The sequence below is a fragment of the Lonchura striata genome, chromosome 3 (assembly GCF_046129695.1).
Source record: "Lonchura striata isolate bLonStr1 chromosome 3, bLonStr1.mat, whole genome shotgun sequence".
Taxonomy (NCBI): domain Eukaryota; kingdom Metazoa; phylum Chordata; class Aves; order Passeriformes; family Estrildidae; genus Lonchura; species Lonchura striata.
Genome location: NC_134605.1, coordinates 81,520,835 through 81,532,966, shown reverse-complemented (window position 1 = coordinate 81,532,966; position 12,132 = coordinate 81,520,835). Strand labels below are relative to the sequence as shown.

Here is a 12,132-nt window from a genome sequence, read left to right as displayed (position 1 = left end):
GATGTTAGTTCTACCTTGTCTGAGCACAGTACCTTAGTATTTAAATCACTGTATTAAAGTTTATTAAAGCTATTATTAAAGCTATTAAAGCTTCAGCAATGAACAAAATAAAATTCAAAATTTGGAGTGTGCTTTAATAATGTAGCACTGATGTCAATTCACTTTGTAAGAACAGCTCAATCTGTACGTAGATTTATTTAAAGCAAATGATTGCTTAGTTTTAAGTATTATTGAGGAAATTTCTAGCAGAATTGCTATTTTAACAAATCTACTCTCAAATATTTTTACAGGTTGTTATTCCAAGGAGTCCTCTGCAGGCCAAAGGATTGCTGCTGTCATGCATAGAGGACAAAAATCCATGTATATTCTTTGAACCTAAAATACTTTACAGAGCTGCAGGTAAAGAATTGTATGTTGTATTTTCCAATAAAGCAACAATGTTTGGGTTTTTTTGCACATGCATGTTAATAGTCACAACTAAAACAATGCTTCAGTAGAAGTTTTGACTATTGTTTGGGCTCTAGCTATGTTGTGGGTTGGGTTTTTAGGGGAATTTTGAAAGCTGAATAAATTCTCAAAGTTTGACTGCAAACATAATTTATAGAATAATATATAAGAATATTTACCATTTGATTTATGCTCATTTAGCTTTGGAAGTGGAATGTTTTACAGCCTAAGATTAACAAAACAAGTAGAAATAAGAGGTATTATACTTTATCAAGTTCCAATATAAATTTGGCAGAATTTGAAATGCTTCCTTGTGGTAACTCTAAATACTAAAATAAGTTTCCAGATCAGTTTTATTTTTCCTAAAGAACTGAGCCCCACCATCGCCATTTTCTCAAAGTTAAAATTTCTTTGAAATGTTTAATTTCTAGGAATCTTCAAAATCTCCTCATTTAGCTTTCAACCTTATTTTAAAGGAAATATGATTGCCATTACTTTGTTTTCAGTTATAGTGAATTTCTGGTTCAGAGTAGTTTTAACAACTCTGTTATGCTAATGTATTGGAACAGTGGAAATTGACAATGATGGTGTTGTAATTTGTTCTAAAAATTAACTTGCTACTTCTTTGGACTAGAGAAACCTGACAGAACAGAAAATGGATGAAAAATTTTGCATGTGGAGACAGGCAGAGAAATAGGATGAGCGACTGATAAAATAGAACTGAAGCCCTGACCTACCAGTAGCATTTCCTTGTCCTGTGGCTTTATATGCAAACTATACTTGATCCATCAGTCCAGTTTATAAGCTGATTCTGTCTTGGCTGAATTTGGGTTACATACAAAATATTTCTATTTTGCTTTGGACCTTTTAACATCAGTTTTCCATCAGTGCATCCATTTTGTCAGTAAATTTATCCTCTTCCTAGAGAGACAGTAATAAAGGAAAAATTTAGAAAACAGACATCAAAGCTACAAAAAATAGTACTATAATTCAGGATCAAATAGGATATTTGGTAAAACTGCTTATTTGCTTTTATATTTTCAAAAAAGGCCCAGAAATACCATTAGCAATGTAAATTGAAAAGTGCAGCTGTTTTTAGTGTGGTGGGTGTGATGTTTCTGTAGGGGTGTTGCATTCCTTAAGTTCAGTGTGTTTTGAGGGCTTACTAAAATTCAACTACAAGGCCTCTGTCCATTCATTTAGAGGAAGTAGTTTGAAAAATTAACTTGAGTATGAGTAGGCCTTTATTTCTTTCCCTTTCCCCAGTATTTACAAGTCACAAGTATAGACTTTAGAGTTAATAAAATACTTGCTTTCATATTGGCATGAAAAGCTGCACATCAGTATCATACAGCTTTTGAGAATATAGGGAGGTTTTTGTGTTTGAGGAAGTGACTTGTAAAGCAACCCCACTGAATCATTTATTGAACATAAATCAGGCTTGTGATGGGTATCTTGAGTAAAGATGCGATGAAATAGTGTTTAATGTGATGTATGTGCTGGTCAGTAACCAGCTACAATGTAGCTGTTGTTGGTAATTTCTGAAAGACAGTGATTTCCTGCTGTGTTCTGATGGCTATTTTTCAGAGACTTTACCAATATTTTTTCTCTTATAATTTCTAAGAACATCAGTTTAGTGGTGTAAGCTGAAATTTATAGTACATTTGCATCAACAAATGTACTATATGTACATATGACAGAGATGATTGTAACAGGTAACTTCTTTCATGTACACAAATATTTTATTATTTCTACAATGTAAAGCAGGAATATTTTACTAATGGATAGGTTTTTATGTTTCATTTATTTTTGCTGTAAACTTTCTCTGTGTTATCATTAGTTTGTCATCTTTACTATCCTTTGTGGGTTGGGTCAGCTTGGACTGGATGATGACTGCTGTCTGAGAGTTTCTTCTATAAAATTGATCTCTCTTAGAGGTCATTCTTATACTCCTGCCCACAGTCAGGGTTTTTAGGAATTCCACCATAGAAACCAGGTGGCCTGGTGAATTCAGAAATGGACCAGGGCCAACATAATTAATAAGATCAAAATGCAGCAGCAATGAGACACAAGCCTGGATGGTAAACAAGAATAAGATAAGTGGTGGAAAGAAGAGTTTTAAAAATGTGACTTTCTTGTGTTTCCTAGAGAAAATTTTTACAATACCCCGTGTGAGTGTATTGATTCCAGCAGGAGAAAGAAAATCATACAGGTTCAAAAATTGACTTAGACAAGTAAGCTTGAACTATGTATTTATTATGTCTTTCCATTAGTGTCTCAAAACAGTACAGGGTCTTCTGAAGGCTGGGAACATGCAGGCTTTCCAAAACAAGAACACAAAATGGTATCCTTTCTCCTTTATTACTTAATTTAGCTGTTTTTTTTTCTTTTTTAGCCTGGTATAATACTTCACCTAAGATTTGCGATCTTGTTGTTCCAGACGGAAATAATTTTCTTTATTTCTATGATGATGGCTCAGTAATTGAATAATGAAATTATATTGCCCCTTCCATAGCTATTTTTTTCTTTAGCTTTTTGTGAATAGACATATTTGTTCAGAGAGCTTTGTGACTGATATTACAGTGGGTGTGTAGGGACTTAGTTGAAAAATTAAGGCATTGAGGATGTTAATGAGAAAGAAGATTTTCTATCTGTAAAATTAATGTAGGCTTTTGAGTCTTGTAACTTTCCTCTAATGGACTTCTTTCTGCCTATGAGTCCTCTAAATATTTGTCCATGATATTTTGTTTCGAGTTGTTGATGTATTTGAAATTACAGCTAAAAAGAAACTGTAGGTGGGATAGTCTTTAAAAAACAGGGTATCTGTCCTTATTCAGGGGGCCTGAAGCTAATAATGTTTTGTTTAAACAAGCAAGCAAAAAAAAAACCAAAAAAACAAACCTAACTAAAATAATGACAAAAATCCCACTCCCACTCCATTCCAACCACCAAAAATTTCTAACCTTCTCTGAGTGTTCCTGGCAAGGTTTATTTCTTGTCTTAGTTACATTTGTCTTCAGGTATATGTCTGCATATTTTGTTTATAGCTTCTCTTTTATCTTTATAATCCCATCAGATAGTTTTACTGAAAGAAACACTCCCATATTCCCCATACCCTTATCAATAAATGGGACTGAGCAGTATTGATTCCTGTAACTGCAACCCTCAACCTTTGTGGTAAGGTTTGTGTCCCTGTGTGTTCTTCCCCATGGCTTTTCTCTCTTCCTGTTATCCCCTTTTATGTTGTAAAGATCCTTGTCTAGACACCCTTGGTGGAGCAGATGCTGTCTTCATTCACATAACCATACAAATGTTTATCAGAAATATTGTGTATGTTAATTTTCCTTCAATTACATTAGGAGGGAGCAAAGAAATGTAAAACTTTCTGAGTAAAAATATAGAGTTCAATCTGCAAGTACACGCAAAGAGAGTTGCTATTTAACTTACGAGATCATAATGTTATTGAAGGTGCCATAGTGACATCCCCCTAAATGTCAGAGATACTAAGAAAATATCTGAACTAAAGTGGAAAAGGAGGTTTTGATTTATAAAAAGTGTTAACAGCCTGTGCAGTGTCAAGAGAACATAATGGTTATGAATCAAAGGAGAAGATGAGTCACCTTGACATTATCAGGTTTAGACATCTTGTGGAGAACCTACTCTGATGTTTTTTGACCTTTTCAGTTTCATTTAATTGTACTATATATGACATTGGTGGTGTAGAAATAAATACAGCTTGCATCAGTGGTTGTTATAGAGACAAGGCAGGTAGGATGAGAAAACATGTATTTTCTTTCTGCTGTTCAGACTGCTCCTTTAGAAAATGCAACAGATGTTGTAACCTCTTAAAATTGCCATGGCCCTTTTTCACTGATAATTACAAATTTGTTAATTGCTGTATTTGAAATCTGTGTTTGAAACATTTGATTTCAAGTACTTTATTTCTTTAGTAATAGATGAACAGACTGCTTTGTATATAAACACTGTTATCCTGGATTAGATAATTATTATGAAAGAATATTAATAGAATAATTCCATATGCTATTTATCATCTCTATTAGTTGGAAAAGGGGTTTTTACAAAGGCAATCAAGAAAAATCCTTCCAAATTGGACTTTTCTATAATTTTTTGACAAGCTGAATTTTCTATTTTAAATTGTCAGGTATGATAGATGAGCTCATTTAATGGACATTTTGTTGCAGAATGGTTCAGCTATAGTAAGAAATTAGTAATTTGTGTAATTGTATGTTATATTTCATTTTCCTAAGTGGATAAAACCATTGCACAGTGAAAAAGCTTTTATTTCTGTATCATGTACATCTTCCAGTTCTTCCTCTGGCTTATCCCACTCCCTTCAAAACCTTCTCATTCATGTCAGTATCCTGGGTTTTCCCTCAAAGGTCCCATGGTATCTTTTTAAGTTTCTTGTTCTCCGTGTCTCATGTAAGTGACCATTTCATGGCAAAAGCAGTCATACAATGCCAATTAGTGTAGTTGTGGGTTTAATTATCTTTCAGGATCTCTTTCTGTTGCTTGAGGGTTGTACAATATGTGAAATCCATAGAAACCTGGTCTGCCACTAATGTGCAGTGAGCAACTGCTGGATGTGCATTTCTTTCCCTTTCTTTCCCAGTCCTATATTTTTCTAGCCACTTGTTATTCAAAGGAATTATTACAGATCAGGATGCTTGGACTAGGTGATCTCCAGAGGTCACTTCCTACCTCAGCCATTCTGTGATTCTGTGATATATGTGGTATTTATAGATCATTATCAACAAGAAAAAAGAAAATTGTCTGCCAGGATTGAACATTATTTGCAACTTCATTTTTTGAAGTCACATTTGGAACTTGTAAGCCAGGAAAAAACCTAGGTCATTTTACTTTTGTTGTATCTACCATAACAGTGAAGGAAAAATACTAACCACTTCACTATTGGTATCACTCAGGGAGATTCTTTATTGTTACTTCAAGAAGCAATTTTGTTCAGCAGGAACTCAAAAAGTATTTATGAGCTATGAAATAAGTAAAAAAAAAAAAGGCATTTTCTTTATAATTTTTTTCTGTGTATTTAGAAGATCTCTTTTTTTCACTTGTCACTTGAATATGTTTCCAGAAGTATTATTTCAGTTGCTGGTGCATAGACAAGTTCATCTTTAGATCAAAATCAGTATTTCTTCTAAAATATGATATATAGATGTCTTTAATCATAGTTTTAGTCACTGAACCAGTGTATGCCATGTATAGTGCATTGGAGCACTGATTCAAAACTAGCACAACTGACCTAACATTTTTCCAGCTGAAAACTAGTAAATGAGTCATGAATGGAGCTATGTTAAATGTTAAAGACGACAAAATGCCTAATTCTTGCCTTCTCTCTTGAATTGTGGTGTATTTTTGGTGACTAGTTAACATTTTTAAAGGAAAAAATATTTAGACTTATTTAAAACTGCTATAATCAGAAGTTCTTGCTGGCATTCCCTATGTAGGTTCTGAAAACTTTTTGCCTCAATTTAAACATAAAACTGCAGAGCACCATAATTGGATCATCAGGAGGATGCTGGCACAGATGATCCTTCTTGTCTCAGTATTAAAGTATAATTTCAAGACTCTTCTGATGATTACTAGAATAATTAAGGATTGTGATAAATTAGTGGTTATTTGAGATTTTTTTATCAACTGTAGTAGTGTCCATTTCCAAATCTGATGCTGATATTTTGACTTGATGTACACCAGAACTTATTACTATCTTTTGCATGTGTATATATGCATAATCTTGTTGTGATATATAACATAAATTTAAACTCTACACTGAACATATGTGTAACAGTTTAATTAAAAAGAATTTGAATTGAACCTTTGAAATGAATGCCAAAACTCAGTTATTTTGGTCTAATGCTAATAAAATCACACAATTCTTAGGGATAGAAGGGACCTTAGGAGGTCATCCAGTCCAACCCCTCTGCCAAGGCAGAGTTACCCTAGAGCAGGTGACACAGGAACACATTCAGGTGGGTTTTGAATTTCTCCAGAGAGGGACACCTGACAACCTCCCTGGGCAAGCCTGTTCAGTGCTCTGCCACTCTCAACGTAAAGTTCTTCCTCATATTGAAGTGAAGCTTTTTCTGGTTTTTTTTATGGTCATTGCTCTTCATCCTGTCACTGGGCACCAGTAACATACTGAATGTAATTTTAGTCTATTATTTTAGATGGCTTTAAGACTGAAGAAAAATTTTAATGTATGTTTTTTATGGTATAATATTGACTAATAAAGGAATCTAATACTTATTCTCCCCTGTTTCTCTTTTTTCAGTGGAACAAGTTCCTGTAGAGCCCTACAACATTCCACTGTCTCAAGCTGAGGTGCTGCAGACGGGCAATGATGTGACAATGGTTGCTTGGGGCACTCAGGTCAGTAACTCTCAAGCTATTTTGTCACCCATCAAAGCTAGGAGAAAAAGTAATTACTACTACCTGTAAATATCCAGTCCTGACCCCCACAATCAAGGCATATAGCAGTAACACGACATTGCAACCATTTATTATTATTGCTCTTCTAACACACAGTTTAACACCAGCGTTGCAAATGCTGCATTATCTGATTACTATAATTAACATTCTACTTTTTCTCCTAGCTGTTTATAAGATAATGCTTTGGAGATGATCACTTGGCTATGTTTCAGTAAGTTAGAGAAAGAGTAGTTACTGGGACTACTAGAACTGTTTCTTGGCTTTTTGGCTAAGATTAGATGTAGTGCAGTGTAGTATTTCTGAATGAACTTAATGAATCCTGCTTCTTGCAGGATTGCATGGGACTGCTACATTAAAATACATTACTCTGATGTATTTGGGTATTAGCTTAGTTACAGTCCTAACAAAAAATTTCTAAAACTCATTCAAACTGATTACACAAAAAAAAAAAAAATAGTGAGGACTGGTACTATTCACTGAAAGAGACTTCTCTAGAAAGCAAATTTTGTTCTCAGTGATTCTTCAGTGAATTTAGTTTTTGGAGTGGTGCTAAAATACTGGGAATAATTAAGTACTAAATAAGAAGTATACACTAAATACTAAATGGTTATTATTGAATAGAAACATCTCTGCTCAACATGTAGGTAATAAGTTAAATTACTGCTTGTATTCCATATGTATAATTTAGATCAATTTGCATAATTTAGATTATTTGGTGATGATGCATTGCTTTTCCAGGTACATGTGATTAAAGAGGTGGCAGCAATGGCTCAAGAAAAGCTTGGTGTGTCCTGTGAAGTTATTGATCTGAGAACCATCTTACCATGGGATACAGAGACTATTTGCAAGGTAAAGAAGTGATGCATATTAATTTAAAAACAACCTAGGTTGTTTTAAAAAGACCAACATTTTTTGCTTTGTTTTGTATATATTGTTTGGTATTTTTTGTTCTGTATCATAAATGCAGAGTACATGCACATTACATGGACCAGACATTTGCTTTAGCATTGAAAGAGAATTATGTTTCAGGACTCAAAATAATGTCAGAATACATGTTCTTTACTTTCAAGCAGAGGGTTAATCAGATTTAATCAGACTTCTCCCTGAAAGTTGCTTTTCCACAATTTCTGAATCTTTCTTTCTGACATCCTTGCTGTCTTTGGCAAAATTTTTATCTTTTTTTTCTTGCTGTTTAACATTAACATCTTCATCTAGTTGTAGGTCTGCAGTATTGTGCCTTAGTGTTTATCTGTATTTTTAAAAATAAATGTTTTCATTTAAGGTATATGAATTCTTGGGTTGGAGAGAAAAATCAGCATTTACTCTTCTCAGACTACCTAGTTTGAAATTCCTGGGTATTCACAAAAGCACAAAGAAGTGCTTCTCTTCTTTGTAGAAGTCTTTGATGTCACTAACAGAACACGTACTGCTTCTGCTAGAGCTGAGTGTTTCCTTAATCTGGCAAATCTACAGTCCTGCAGGATCATGGCTAACAACTCATTGGGTTCTAATTCAGCCTGAGTTTACTTGCTTATTTTATGCTCCTGAACAAATTACTCAGAAGATTGAGAATGTCTGCAGCTTTCTTAAGACAGACCTACTAACTGTAGTGTACTGAGTTAACCACAGGGATGAGAACAGCCATGGGCTTGGAAAAAGTTGTGTGATTCCATCAAGTACTTCATCTGCCTGCAGTTGCTAATTTAAGGCAATATGGTGTTGTATTCAGCTAACTGAGATTGTACAGATGTTTAAATAGGGCAGATCAGCCATATACCAGACTCTATATACTTGGAATATCTTAATTGTATAGACAAGTGTTTTGTTATGCTTAGTAAGGGCCTTGCTTCTGGTCAGGTAACATATAAACACATTAAGTATGATAAAGGGAAAGATGGGCCATTGGTCTGCTACTCTATGGCAAAGCTTGTATTTTTCCTCAGTTTTATTTATCTGAGGGACTGCCAGTAGGATGGGATGGAATAGATTATGGGAGGAAAGATCTATGTTGTGCATTTGCTATTGGCTGCATTCTGCTGTCTGGTTGTGGATGTGTTACAAATTGTGTACTTATATGTGTAGCTATGATTTGTCTCATATAAATTTGATATTCTTGGTTGAAGAATTTGTTTTTTTGTTTGAAGTGTATTTCTTGTTACTTGGATGTACTTTCTAGTTCTAGCCGTAAAAAATGAAATGTGTTGAGTTACTGTCATCAGTATGAAGTGAAATTTTGGCCATAATCCTTTACAATTTCTTCTGGATAAGTAAAATTATTTTTTTTTTTAGGTAATTCTTTTTCCTTCTTTGAAGATTTGAGATGTAATTCTTTGAAAATAAAGTATCTCTTTGAAAGAGCAGTTAAGTCTGTTTTGTTGGGTTGGCTCTGCACTGAAATGCCATGAGGAAAAAATGTAGCTGTGGATAGGAAGTGCAGAGCTTTAGTTGTACAATATTTTGCAAATATATTTTTTAAATTTGGATATTCCATGAGGATTTTTAGCTCATGTTCTGTCCTGAGCATATTTTGATAAATAAAAATATCATATAATGGTTTGGGTCCAAAAAGATTTTAAAAGATCATGTAGTTTCAACTCTCCTGCCACAGACAGGGACATCTTCTATTAGACCAGGTTGCTCAGAGTCCCATCCAGGCTGGCCTTGAACACTTTCAGGGCTGGGGGATCCACAACTTCTCTGGACTGCTTGTTCAGTGCCTCACTGCCCTTGCAATGAAGGTTTTTTTTTTTTCCTAATATCTAATCTATTTTTTCCTAATATCTGATCTAATATCTAATAACCCTTCTCTCAGTTTGAAGCTCTTCCCCCTTGTTCTGTCACTACATGCTCCTGTAGAAAGTCTCTGTCCATCTTTATTGTAGGCTTCTTTCAGGTACAGGAAGGCTGCAATTAGGTCACCCCAAAACCTTCTCTTTTCCAGGCTGAACAATCCCAATTCTTAGTGCTTCCTTGTAGGAGGGGTTCTCCATCTCTCTAAAAGATGGAATAGATGGACCTGTTGCTTTAAATCTGCTAATAAGTTTATTATTAAGAATTAAGAGAGTAATTAAAAAAAATTATAGTGGCTGTTGGCTAGGCAGGTCAGCTGTTTATTATAATAAATACCAAACAGTAAATGTTTTTAGTTAGCACTGCTATTATGTTAGTTTGGCTGTATGCTGGCTGGTCTGATGGGAGAAATGTTAAATTCTCTTCTTTAGATCTTGTCTGTTTTGCTCAGCTGAAAATAATTTGTGGTTTGCATTTGTGCATTATTTGGTTACATTATGTAACACTGAAACTTTTTAAATTCAATTTGCATCTTGGATAGCTTTTAAGGTAATTGCTAGTGTAAACAGATGGATGGAACTACAGCTCTAGCTGCTTGCTCTAGTCCCAGCCCATGAGGAACTGCTTGTGGCAGCTGTTGCAGTTGACAGTGGCTTACAGCATCAGTCTGGGTAACGTGACTTGTTATTCCCATCCTGAGATGCCAGTGTCAAGGTCCAAAAGATCAGTAGAAAAGTTGGCCATTCCAGAGAAAGTCCTCAGCTGTCCATTGGTCTGCTTATGTTCTCTCTGTGGGGTCTTAAATGATAATGGAATTGCTTTTACTCCAGTCCAACCCATAAGCAAATTATCAGCTGCTACAGGTCTGACTATTTGCCTGTGACTGTTACTTATAAACACTAGGCCAGGTTTTTGTTTTTCCTTGTCACACATGTGTTTGAAATGCATCCGTTGTCTCTCTGTCCTGTTGGATGCAGATGATGGTGCACATAATATACTATAACCTTATTGCTCTTCTGCTGGTGCTGGAATGCATGGTCCATGGCTGATGGGAGCCTGCATGGTGGTGGAGACCAGGACTTTGGGTTTTGCTGTAAAAACACATCCCTCAGTTTCACTGCTGGGAATGGTATCCTTTGTGATCAGTAAAGGCTGTCATTTTATTCTAAGCTGGAAATACCTGCAACTTTAATTTGACAGCTGTGGTGTAGGTGTGGAGAGGGATGGGCTGAAATTGTTAGTGCTTTGGAGATGAGCAGTAATACGCAAATTTTCACTGGAAATATAACTCCTTAGTTTGCTTTCTGTACCTTTTTTGAGACAGAAAATTATGTCATGAAAATTCATATTTTTTAGAACTATGAGAAGCTGTGCTTCACAACTGCCAGCAGAGGCCTCTTCTAGACAAGTTAAGTGTCTGCTTTGACTTAGCACTGCTCCTATGAGCATGTTTGTGAATAAATACCTCTGAGAGAAACATGAATAAAGAATGAATACAGTGAGCATAAATAAAAATTACTGTTTAATGTTACTGATATTTTCTTTGCATTTTTGATACTTTGAGATTTTTCTCAGTTTTGAAATAGGTTAGCATTTGTCATCTGCATGAGGAGATGAGGTTGCACCTGCCTGGAGCAGACTACCATGGACTTTGAATGGATCCCACCAGTGATAGAAACTTTTATTGTTACAATTCCTGGAACGGGTCAGCATACTCACAGGGGCTGCATTTTTCTTTTGTTGCTCTTCAGATGTCTAAGAAGGAGAAATTAAGGTTGACTTAGTTTCAGGAGCTCATAGAGCTATTCTAGAGAAACGATATTTCCACAAGTGCATCAGCAGTCTTGTTTCTTCATGAGATAAACTGGCCTCTGGAATGGTCATGGTTTAAAAGTTTGGTCAAAAAAAAAAAAAAAAGGGAAACTGTAATTTTCTTAGAGTAAAGTTATGTGAGACAAATTGAACTCGTAATTTTGGAGCTGACAAATGACACCTGCTGCTGACATAAAGGACATAAGTAGTTTAAAAAAAAATCTGACATTTTTACTAGGATGAAAGCAAAGAATCTGTGTTTTATATATGTTTCTGTACATTAAAATGCATGCTGATCTGTAATCTTTCTAAGGTCTTTTGCAAGAAAAATGGGGTAGATAGTACAGATTGTACATGCACAGACTCCCAGTATATTGCTTCTGAATGAGACATGAAGCAAAAGCAAACATGTACTTTTTCCTTGCAGGATTGAAAGTAAACCCAACATCAACTCCCAATATGTAGCTGTATAAATCAGCTTAAAAAGTTTTGTTGTTATGTGTCAGAAAAGTGACACAAGCTTGTTTAAAGAGTATATGTTGCCTTAGCTGCTTCCTTAGGAAGTGTAATAGCAAAGGCTTGTCTATGTATACATTTTCAAAGCACAATGTCATT

At 35.0% G+C, this 12,132-nt stretch overlaps 1 protein-coding gene across 2 annotated transcripts in view; it reads left to right on the top strand.

The window, feature by feature from the left end:
* The window catches only part of BCKDHB (branched chain keto acid dehydrogenase E1 subunit beta), a 145,042-nt gene that overhangs the window by 27,291 nt on the left and 105,619 nt on the right, over positions 1-12,132 (top strand). For both annotated transcript variants that reach the window (XM_021541605.3, XM_021541604.3), the window contains exons 6-8: positions 291-399; positions 6,758-6,855; positions 7,654-7,764. In XM_021541605.3, the coding sequence (XP_021397280.1) occupies positions 291-399; positions 6,758-6,855; positions 7,654-7,764 (318 nt within the window). The remainder of the gene's footprint in view (positions 1-290; positions 400-6,757; positions 6,856-7,653; positions 7,765-12,132) is intronic.